This window comes from Narcine bancroftii, chromosome 12, assembly GCF_036971445.1.
Source record: "Narcine bancroftii isolate sNarBan1 chromosome 12, sNarBan1.hap1, whole genome shotgun sequence".
In the NCBI taxonomy this organism is placed as follows: domain Eukaryota; kingdom Metazoa; phylum Chordata; class Chondrichthyes; order Torpediniformes; family Narcinidae; genus Narcine; species Narcine bancroftii.
Genome location: NC_091480.1, coordinates 7,184,282 through 7,196,746, shown reverse-complemented (window position 1 = coordinate 7,196,746; position 12,465 = coordinate 7,184,282). Strand labels below are relative to the sequence as shown.

Here is a 12,465-nt window from a genome sequence, read left to right as displayed (position 1 = left end):
TGGACTGTGAATCAAAGAACTTGCCGGAATATATACACATTACGTACACTTGCACTTATAATTAGAAGGGGGTTAAGTTAATAGCAATAATTTAAAGTTTGATCCATTTTTTAATGTTTAAAGAAAATTAAAAGTAATTTTTGTTTAAGTAACCATTTGTCTTGGTGAATTTCTATTGCTGCTGGGTTTTGGGGTCCTCTGGGCCTGTAACTACATTGCCATCAAAGTCATTAATGTGTTATCGTTGATAGTCATTTTGCAGATGACACCACAATTTTGTGGTATAGCAGACAGTAAAGGTTATGCCAGCTTACCATAGGAGCTAGATGAACTGGGAAAAAGGACCAAGGAATAGCAGATGGAATTTAACTCGAACAAATGCAAGGTGTTGCATTTTGGTAGGTTAAATCAGGGCAGAAATAGTGTTGCCTTGAGGACTGTTGTAAACTTAGGAGTACACGTATCTAGTTCTGGGAAAGTCAAGGTGGTGAGGAATATGGCTTGGAAATTATAATTAAATTTCAGTGAAGTGAAAGAAACAAAGTTAAAATGATATTCTTCTTCTTTGGCTTGGCTTCGCGGACGAATATTTATGGAGGGGTAATGTCCACGTCAGCTGCAGGCTCGTTTGTGGCTGACAAGTCTCATGCGGGATAGGCAGACACGGTTGCAGCGGTCGCAAGGGAAAATTGGTTGGTTGGGGTTGGGTATTGGGTTTTTCCTCCTTTGTCTTTTGTCAGTGAGGTGGGCTCTGCGGTCTTCTTCAAAGGAGGTTGCTGCCTGCCGAACTGTGAGGCGCCAAGATGCACGGTTTGAGGTGATATCAGCCCACTGCCGGTGGTCAATGTGGCAGGCACCAAGAGATTTCTTTAAGCAGTCCTTGTACCTCTTCTTTGGTGCACCTCTGTCACGGTGGCCAGTGGAGAGCTCGCCATAGAACACGATCTTGGGAAGGCGATGGTCCTCCATTCTGGAGACGTGACCTACCCAGCGCAGTTGGATCTTCAGCAGCGTGGATTCGATGCTGTCGGCCTCTGCCATCTTTAATGATATTAAAGGTGCTTGAAAAGGACAATGTGACAGGCACAGTCAGGAAGCCTCAAGTATTTGGATCAACTGGCCAAGACAGCTATCACAACCACCTGCTTTACTACTTAAAAGATTAACTGTCAATTTCTATTATTATTTTCTTTCAATTTTTTAATTTAATTACTGCTCAAAATGCCAATTATAAACTATGTACAGTAAAACCTCTGGTACCCAGAATTCAAGCAAATGGGAAGAAGTCACGTGATGGAGTAGTGGCCAGTCGGGAAAACCACCCCTCGCCAGGAAAATAGGAAAAAAGTCAGGAAAAAGCAAAGTATAACAGAAATAGAGAACAAGAAATAGAAGATAAAGATACAGAGAAGAGAAAGAAGATGGCTTCCGAGATAGAGATAGTAAGAACAGCTGAAAAAAAAGTTAAAAAAGGCAACGGAGAAGAAGGAAGATGGCCTTACCTGCAGGAAGGAACAGGACGCTGTGAGGACGAGGAGCGTCTGAACCTCGAGGTCAGTACCTGCCCTACAGATTTGCAACCCACCAGCCGGTGCACTACAAAAATGGCCAAACAAAAGTGCACAGTGCGCAATCAGAGGAAAATGAGGACACCGGCGGGAGGGGGGGCTCAGCAGAGGAGCGGGCTGTCACAGACCGAGCAGCTGAGAGACGCCTGACAACAGGGATCTCAGGTGGAGGTTAAGGAAGACAGCAGAAGAGGATGTGACGAAATAGACGTGGAAGAGAGACGGAGGGAAGATCGAGAAGAAGACCAATGTTAAGAAGCACACAGGCTAACAGCCCAAGAGGGGAGGAACAGCAACAAGAAGCCCAGTAAGAGGAGGCCCGACAAAGAGATACAAGCAGCTCATCAGGAAAAACAAAAGAGACACAGACACAAAGAAGAGAAGAAGACACAAACACAGATACAGACTCAGAAGAAGAGGAAGAAGACCAAGATCTTCACAGAGAAATAGAAGGTAAAACTGAGGAACAGAATATAGATAAAGTCTTTTTTGAAAAACAAATGAGATCATTAAAAGAATGGTTATCATTAGAACTTAATGCAATTAAAAGAAAAATGAAAAGAACAGAAGATAAAATGCAAAGGTTAGAACTGGGAATGACAGAAATAGGAAAAAGAGTAGAGAATGTGCAAGAGCAGGAAACGGCTGTAGAAATGGAAGTAAATGACTTAAGAGAAAAATTGGAAGAAAGTGACAAAAAAATTAAAGAGACACAAGAGTTGTTATCTCAGAAAATTGATATGTTGGAAAATTATAGTAGGCGAAACAACATAAAAATAGTGGGCCTGAAGGAAGATGAAGAAGGCACAGATGTGAAGGAATTTATAAAAGGATGGATCCCGAAGGTCCTGGTAACAACAGAAATGCAGGAAGAAATGGAAATAGAAAGGGCACACAGAGCATTAGCTTCGAAACCACAGGCACATCAAAAACCAAGATCTATCTTAGTGAAATTTTTGAGATATACGACAAGAGAAAATATATTGGAACGGGCAAGGAATAAAATTAGAGAAGATAATAAACCACTGGAATACAAGAGCCAAAAAATATTTTTTCATCCAGAACTCTTAAATAGGAGGAAGAAATTTAATACAGTGAAATCAACTTTATGGAAAAAAGGTTACAAATTCATATTAAGACATCCAGCCATGCTTAAAATATTTATACTCGGGGAGCAAAACAGATTCTTCTTGGATCCAGAGAAAGCGCAGGAAATCACAGAACTTTTGCAGGACAGGAGAAGAGATGAAGAGATGTAACAAGAATGAAGAACGACGATAAAGTATATATAAAGATGTAAAAACAATGTATATGTAAAGAACTAAAGAGGGAAAAGAGAAGAGGAGGAAGGGAGTAAAGGGGGGGGGAAAGAAAGCTTTGTTATATGTGTTTAAAAAAGTGTTTTCTGGAGAGGGCTGGGTGGAGAGAGAATAACTGTCACTGCAAAATCAGTTGACGCCGCGAGCAAGATCGCAACCCAAATGAAAAGGGAAGTTGTGGTTGCCCAGCAAGGGGTATGGGGCAACTCAGAGAGAGGGGGAACTTTTGGGGTTAAGGTATTTGTGGATGTGGGAATTGCAGGGGTTCTTTATGTCTTAAATGTGATGTCATATATTAAGTCTAATAAGAGAAAACTAAGAGATGAAAATGGGGAAAAAGGGGGATGGAGGTGGCAAAGAAGTGGAAAAGAGATGTTTGCAAGATACAAGATGACCATTAATGGAATACATAACCAAATTAAAATGAAGGGGCTACTAAATTTATTGAAGAAGGAAAAAATAGATATAGCATTTGTGCAGGAAATACATCTAAATGAAGTGGAACATAACAAACTAAAAAGAGACTGGGTAGGACATGTAACAGCAACATCCTATAATTCAAAAGCCAGAGGTGTCGCCATACTAGTTAACAAAAATGTACCAATCAAAATAGAGGAGGAAATAATAGATCTGGCAGGGAGGTATGCAATGATAAAGTGTCAGATAAACTCAGAATTTTGGAATTTGCTCAATATATACGCACCTAACGAGGAGGATCAAAAGTTTATGCAGGATATTTTTTTGAAGATTGCAGACACACAAGGAAATATATTGATAGGAGGGGATTTTACTCTTAATTTGGACCCAATGTTGGATAAAACTGGACAAAAGACAAGTAAAAAGAATAAAGTAGCCAAATTTATGGTTAAATCAATGCAGGAAATGAAACTTACAGATATACGGAGGAGGCAACACCCAAGAGAGAAGGAATTTTCATATTATTCAAGTAGGCACAAGACTTACTCAAGGATTGATATGTTTTTGTTGTCAGCCCATATTCAAGGGAGAGTTAGGGAAACTGAATATAAAGCTAGACTACTATCAGATCATTCACCCCTATTATTAGCAATAGAACTGGAGGACATCCCACCAAGAACTTGTTGGTTATAAATCTTTTAATTATCATTGTGTCTGTAATCACTTAATCAAAGCTGCTTCCTTCAGGTAATCTCAAGCTGTTTCCCAATTTATCCTTTAGAAGCTGGTTCAATATAAAAACTCACCAGTATTGCATCTTTTACTTAATACATGGAAGAAGATCCACTTAGAAAGGAAAACAAATAAATGATCAAATAACAAAATTTCTATTGACGCAAAATCCGCTAATCCCTTTTACAATAGACAATCTTTCCTTTAGAGAATGGAAGAGAAAAGGAATCAAAAGAATAGAAAACTGTTTTTTGGGAAATAATTTATTAACATTTGAACAGTTCAAGTACAAATATGGAATAACTCACGGTACAATGTTTGCATATCATCAATTGAAAGCTTATTTAAAGGATAAATTGGGAAACAGCTTGAGATTACCTGAAGGAAGCAGCTTTGAATATGTGATTCCAGACACAACGATAATTAAAAGATTTATAACCAACATGTACACTAAGCTGCAAGATAAGAAAATGAAATAAACTATAAACCTAAGCAGAAGTGGGAAAAGGATCTAAACAAAGATAAAAAATGAAGTATGGGAAAAGTTATGTTCTGGAACTATGAAGAATAAACACAAGGTTACGCATGATACAGTATAATTGGTTACACAGGGTGTATATCACTCCTCAAAAATTAAAAAAATGGGATTCAACATTATCGATAGATGTTTTCGCTGTAAGAAGGAAATGGGAACAACATTACATGCAACTTGGGCATGTATGAAAGTAAATACGTTTTGGGAAGAATTAAATCAGATACTAAATAAAATTACAAAAAATAACATACCAAAAAAACCAGAGATATTTCTTTTAAGTGACATAAGAAGTAGAGAATTAGGCCTCAAATTGGATAAAGTGCAAAAAAGATTCATTATGATAGCCTTAGCGATAGGAAAAAATGTATAATGTCAACTTGGAAAATGGAAGAGAGCCTGAGAGTACAGCAATGGTCCATGGAAATGAATAAATGTATTCCATTGGAAAAAATAACATATAATTTAAAAAATAAAGTCACAATGTTTGAACAAATTTGGGAACCCTACATGGAACATATCAGAGCGAGCTTGCCTACGACCTCCATCTCCGTAAATGATAAGACAAAACGACTAGATTCAGAGTGTAATAAATAGATGACACATTTTTCTTGTTTATTTTCCTTTGTGTGAAGATATTGTTTTATGGTTTTATTGTATTGTAAATGTTGAATATTGATGGGTTTTGGAGGGAGGGAAGTTGGGGGAAAAAAGGGGAGAAAAGACCATTGTGTAAATTTAGTGAGGTACGTTTGTACATATTTTGGTTGATATGGTTCACAGTGTGAAAAATAAAAAATTATACAAAAAAACTGGCAAAAAAATTTGAGGAAAATAAATTTTAAAAATTAAAATAATAAAATAATAGGTAAAAATACACAAGTTTAAAATTATAAAAAGTACTACTCTGAGGTCACACAAACATTTGGTGAATTGGAAGCAAATATTCAGCCAGCAGAGGGCCTTGGTTGTGCTTTGCTCACAGCAGCTGTTTGAATAAAGTTGTGTGAAACAGCAATGGCGTCGCCCAGGATGAAGTACTGGTTGATGCCGCTTGCCGTTGGGGTGACTCTCTTCAAGTGTCTCCTTATCCCTGCTTAGTAAGAATTGCCCTGGCCAGAGGCTTGGCTTGATCTATAAACTGGTTACCGTTCACCTTTCGGGAGGCTCTGAGGAGGGGGAGGAACTCGCAGATGCAGTGACAGTTAAATGTTTTCAAAGAATGTGACTGAAAATCATGCAAATGAAGTTTGTTCAGTGTAAGTATGGTATAGTATAGTCTTTTAAACTGTTTATTCTTAATGCAGGTGTCTTAGTTAAGCACTGTAAAAATCCTAAGCAACCAGAAAATACACTTATCCAGCATCTACCAATGCCCTGGTGATTGATTTCCTGTACATCTTTTTCATCTCCACACAAATCCAACAGAGCTGTAAATGATGCAATACTGCTGGCTTTCAAAGAAAAGGCTACAATTAAGTCATACCGTGTACTTTTATTCCCCAGCTATCAATAACATTAAGCACAATCTCAAACAACAGACACATTCTTGCATGAGACTACCTGTGTGCATCTAAAACATTTACGATCTATTTCAATACAAAATTACTGTAAAAAAAAAACTGCACAAAAAGTAATGTCGTAAGATGGTTATAATATGAACGTTTGCACTATGATTGCTGCCACAAAACACCGAATTTCATGACTTGTTCATGAGAATAAATCCCGACTCTGAAAACGAACCAGGTTAAAATTCCATTCAAACCTCAAAGAACATTTCTGACAGAAACAATACATCTTATGAACCCAACATTTTAATATCTATTGTTGCAAATTTTACAAAAATGAAATCCTCATTACTAAAGAAGCAACTTGCAGTAATGTTTTAAGCTAATTAAAGCCTTTAATAATATTGATTAAACAGTGAGGAATTTTGTATTGCATAAATTGCAGTGTTCACTACCAGAACAGACCACAACTCCAATGATCAGAACAAAGTATATTTTTCTTTTTCTCTAAACATGGAAGGTGGCTAAGAATGTTTATAATCAGCTCCAGAATTCTTGGCAACTCGTTTCCTCATCTGCCCATCCCTCTCCCAGAATTACCCTGCTCCTCACTTGCTCTGTCAATTAACCTATCAGCAAGCCTTTGGGAGGAAGCAGGAGCATCCAAGGGAAATCCACAAAGTCACAGGGAAGGCAGACAGAGTCCACTCTGCCAACACTAGAGGTCAGGATCTAAGCAGAGTTGCTAGAAATGAGCTGCAGCGGCCCTGCCACAACTTCCAGTGGATGCTGCAAGACCTGCTGAGTTTCTCCAGCACATTTGTGTATTGCACATGATATAGATTTCCAAACAGGCAAAAAATGTCCAAGTTCAATTGTGGCAATGAAATATAAAGCTCATATGTAATGGGCAGTTGCATGAAGGCAAAAGCAAATCAAAATCCCTTTCTACACCCAAAACATTTGAAATTTGGCTTTAGAAATGAAAGCTATCAAATGTATCACTATGAATCATTCTGACATCCACAATTTTGTTCTTACTATTCGGAGTCAGGCATAATTTATAATTTAACACAATTTCAATCTCCTGACAAAAGAAACTTTAAAATAATGTGTAATCACATCATTTTACATTAAGATCAGAAGTGCACAGGGGGGGGTGGGTTGGGAGGAGGGGGGGGGGAGAAAATGTCACTGTATATGTGTGAAAAGGAAAAAGTGTGTATCATGGCTAATGTGATTTATGGTGTGAAAAATAAAAAAAATTTAAAAAAAAGATCAGAAGTGCACGTTGAAACTACTCTAACCCTTTCTCCCAGGGCTGTTATTTCATCTCATCCCTTTAATAGTGTTAAAATTTTCTTGCATGTTAGACTCAGAATTTCCATAATAATGTGAACATGGAAGTCCATAACTGTCACAAAAATATTATTTATGCATAGTTTGACAACTCTGAATATTCATTAAAGAGAAAATTCTCTCTGGGGAAGATTAAAACCAGTAATGCAAATGAAATCTCTTCATATCATTTAGAAAAAAAATGCTCAATACATTCCTTCCCTATGGGAATATTTACAGTCTTTGTTCCAAAAGCAGCTGGTTTTGACGCAAGAGCTCAGAACTCCTAACGGGGGCATTCAGCAGGCCCCTCCTCTATCCAGTAACAAATTAAACCAATGAGCAAGAATTGGAAGAATGCAGGTGTAGCACCAAATACATATGATGGAGGCAGTCTGTTCTGCCTGGCACCATTCTCTTTGCTACTGTAACTGGAAAACAATACTTCATAGGGTATTCTCAAACAGAGCAATAATATAAGCTTTTGGTGAATGATAACATTGAAACTGCTCATTATTTACTTACCAGCTGACAAAATTCAAATACCAACAGGTAAGGGACAGCTTCCACGCACTGTCCCAAGCAGAGTAGTACATTTGGATGTTGCAAAACCCTGAAATTAGAAATAGAAATATTTTGACCAATCACTCAACAACATTCAGCTGTCAGCACTACCTTTAACATAGTGTATCACAGGAGATTATGACAAGGAGTTCCACATAATCAAAGGCTTGCAGAAATACCCTGTACAAGTCCAAAATGAATGGGAGAATTTAATCATTTTCAATCCTCTTTAACAATAAAATATATTTTCACTAGTCATACATTTCTATTAAGAAAAAAAGGCCACAGTAGTGCAGCTTATAGAGCTGTCATTCCCCAAAATACCGGGGGCCACAGGACATTTAAGGGCGGCCACAGACTGAAATCATGAAATATTTTTAATGTAGTCTGTAAGAGAGAAGTACGGAAGAAACCAACTAAGCTTGACTGCTTTGCTGGGAAGGGGACCCATAAACCTAGATTCCTGAGGGGGCCATAGCCTAAGAAGGTTGAGAATGTCTGCTGTATGGGTTCAATCTCGACCTTGGGTGCTGCCTGTGTGGTGTTTGCACATTTTATTAGAGACCACACTAAAGGTTAATTGGCTAAATAAAATTGTAAGTGATAGAACCTGGGGTGAATTGATGAAAATGTGGGGAGAATAAAAATGGATTCACGTAGGATTTGTACAGATGGGCAGCCGAGGGTCAGCACAGACCTAGTGGGCCAAAGGGCCCATTTCCAGGCTGCATCTCTCCAACTATAATTCTATAAAATTCCATTCTGCTCCTCATATCTGAATATCTGTTTCGTCACCACGGTTTTGAGCACAAAAGCCTTTATCAATAAACTTGGAGAAATTTCAGAATTTTTTTTTGTAAAAGTGTAAAATGTAAAAACGAAGTAAAGAATAAAATATTTTTTCATAAAACTTTGCTGTTTTAAGAGAGTGGATGTGATTTGTACATACAAAGCCACAAGGCACAGGAACAAAATTAGTCTATTTGGCCCATCGAGACTACCCTGTTATTCCATCACAGCTGATTTACCATCCTTTTCAACCCCATTCTTTTGCCTTCTGCCTGTAACCCTTGATTTTCTAGTTAATCAAGAAACTCAGTCTTAAATAGACTCAATAATTTGGCCTCCAGCCATCCTTGGCAATGAATTCACTACCCATTCGGTAAAGAAATTTCATACTTCTTTTCTAAAGAGGAGTTTTTGTATTCTGAGTCCCAGACTCCCCCACCTTAGGAAACTTCCTCTCCATGTCCATTCTATCTAGTATTCAAATAAAGTTCCAAACAAAAATGAAAAATAAACTCTTGGGAGAAACTCAGTGGTTTAGATAGAAGCTGTGGAGGGACAGTTAATATTTTGGGTTGACACCTTTCAATTGGATTGAAAGCCATCACAGAGAGATGAGTAGCTTTTACCCATCTACTCCTTCTTGCCTCTTCATACTGGCCATCTCTCTTCTACTCTTTTAATCGAGGTGAAATGCCATCTACCAATCCTCATATGTGTCAGATACTAAGGGATTTTACTGTATTTGCATCACACAGGCTCTTTCCCTTGCTGTATCTCTAAATTATAAAAAAAAATTTAAAAACACTGGTGTCTGAATATGCCCATTGCTGAAAAGAGCCAAGGGCTTAATTTCAATTTCCATTAGTGAAAACCCAATGAATACAGTATGATTAATTTAATATCAACAGACAATAGGTAGCCTCCACGTCCCCTATTTTGCTGAGGATTTCAGTTATTAAAAACACACAAAAAGAACTGAGAAATAAGAGTGGGTCATTCAGCCCCTTATGCCTGCTCACCCACCGCAGCGGATCTTTCACCTCGATGCCACCTTCCAGCACCCACCCCATGTCCCTTCATTCTCCTGTCTATTATGCAAGAAAACATTTTAAATTTGTGAGCAGACCTAAACAAAATTGCTCAATTTACAGGGAACAAAATTTAAGGCTGGCTGCTAATAAAATCTATAACTAGTTTGTAGAGAAAAACATAATAGATCCCAAGCCAAATAATTACCAGTATAATTTCCCCCTATATTGTACTTAAGAATATAAAATATGACCAACCTGTAAGCCTCTCCATTCTTAAGGAATCGGTGATGCTCTGTTAAGCTTGCACTGGCTTTCAGTTCTTTAATAATCACTCTGACTAAACTGGAATCCTGGAAGTATTCCCCAAGAAGAACCTTTCCAAAAACAAACACAAAAAGGACTATTAAATACTTCAATTTTCTGGAACAGGAAATGTCTAATTTCCCACAAACATTCTTCATTACCATGCAACACAGAAAAGGACAAGGACATTGCAGCAGGTGACAGAGGATGTTTGTACATTTATCTGGCAAACCCACATCATCAGCTTGGGTCACCAAGCATTCATCCTCAGGAACAGACAACAACAGGAAATGGACGTGAATCTGGAATGCTATGATAGGGACTTTGCCACAGTTGTGCAAGTGCAAAGGAAAATGTGACTGATTATCCAACTTGAAACTAAAAACAAAATTACATCTGGATTGTTTTAAAATTGGGATATTGAACAAGCCTACACTTAATTCAACAGGTTACATTGACATGGGATATCAAAATGCCACAAAGTGAGCCAACGATTGAGCTTTTGCATGACAGACTCATTTTTGACTCATTTCAGAGAGGTTTGCCTCATCTGCCTCCTTTCACTCTCCACTATAATTACAATTACATCCCTCCTTTTAATATTTTACCAAGCTCCTGCACTCCCAGTTTAAAAGCCTAGTTTTACACTTAAACCAATAAAGTTTATCTCTTGTAAGAAATCCCATCTTACTGATGGTGATAAAATTAAAGAATTTCATCCTAGCTACATTTCCAAGTCAGGATAATACGAGACTCGGGGTGACCCTGCTGGTCAAGATGTTCCCAGAAGCCAACTACCTTTACAGAAAGTAAAAGGTTTGCAAGATGCTGTTGAAGCTGAGTCATTGTTAGTGCATTTTGCAGATAGTACATAATGTCAGTATTTAAGTATGTGAATGCTTTGGGTGATCATTCAATGCAGTTACTTTATCCTAGATGGTGTGTGCTATTCGAGAGTGTTGTTCCATTCCATTTTTCCAAGCAGCTGAAGAATATTTCATCACACTTCAGAGAGACTGTGGGGAATTTGGAAGCAAATGACCCATCAAAAGACAGCCAGCTTCAGACCTGCTGTTGTAGTTGCTGCAAAACTTGCTGGTTCAGTTAAATCTTTGGCCAATTAACTGCTAGGACACTTGAGAAGCAGAAGGCACAGTCATTATGGGGGGCGGGGGGTTGTTGCATCCTCAAGATTAAAAAAATATGATCATTCACAGTTCCTTGTAATCCTGAGTGAAACAAGAAAGTTTGCTATGATTGTAGCTAATACACAAAAGTGCTGAAGAAACTCCAGAGGTAAATGTTGTTATTTGGGCTTCATTTTGATGTGCATTGCCAAATTTAACTTTGGTGGAACTCAATGCAGAATGCAGTTTGAAAAAATACAGTAAGTAAATGTATTATTTAATAACCATTGCATCATATTGTCAACTTAGTCTGCAATCAGAACCAGTGAGGTATGAAAGCTACATTATCTTCAATAATGCAACTTCAAAAAATAAAAAAAAACAATAAACTTAGTCTATTATTTTTTTGTCAAATGCAAGGCAAAAAATATTACTATTTGCATTCTAAAATATGGTGAACTTCAACTCTGGGAGCTCCAACAGGCAAATTTGGGTCAGTTTCTTCTTGACTAAATGTTATGAACAAGTAATTGAAAGTTTTCTTGCTTACATGTGAGTATCGGCTACATTTAAGATTCTCAACAATTTGGAGATCTTGTAAACAAGGACACCTTTAAACCAAGTTTAACCAGCTACCATCAATCTTGCTACTGTTAGCTTTTCCACCTCTGTGCTAATGGAGAAGAGGAGGAAGATCTCATGATAGATATGGTGTGAGGGTAACATCTCGAGTCTCAACGTGGACAAGAGGAAGGAGATGCACTGGAGGACCACAAATGACCACTCTCCACAACAACTCTGAAGTGGAGAGAGCAGCAAGTTCCTTGGAGTTCATTTAACTAGTGACCCATCATGGACACATCTCCTCACTGGTCAAGAAGGCACAACAGTGACTGCACTTTCCGAGAAAATTGAAGCAGGTAAAACTACCAGCCACCAATATGTCAACTTATACAGAAGCCCTATCGAGAGAATCCTGGGTGGTTGCATCACAATTTCATACAATTGCTGCAGAGAAACGGATCAGAGATCAATCCACAGGACTATAAGAGTGCCCCACCCTCCAACCAATTGACGTGATCTACCGAGATTGTTGTCTGAAGAGGGCACGTAAAATCATTGAGGAGCCCTTCCACCACCACACATCTTTCAGCTGCTCCCTTCCGGAAAGAGTTACTGGAGTATCAGACCCAGGATCACCAGGCTGAGGAACAGCTTCTTCCCAACAGTAGTGAGA

At 38.1% G+C, this 12,465-nt stretch overlaps 1 protein-coding gene across 3 annotated transcripts in view; it reads right to left on the bottom strand.

The window, feature by feature from the left end:
* Window positions 1–12,465, bottom strand: part of lmtk2 (lemur tyrosine kinase 2) — a 105,915-nt gene that overhangs the window by 55,492 nt on the left and 37,958 nt on the right. For all 3 annotated transcript variants that reach the window (XM_069905613.1, XM_069905614.1, XM_069905612.1), the window contains exons 5-6: window positions 10,054–10,172; window positions 7,940–8,027 (exon numbers count right to left, since the gene is read on the bottom strand). In XM_069905613.1, the coding sequence (XP_069761714.1) occupies window positions 7,940–8,027; window positions 10,054–10,172 (207 nt within the window). The remainder of the gene's footprint in view (window positions 1–7,939; window positions 8,028–10,053; window positions 10,173–12,465) is intronic.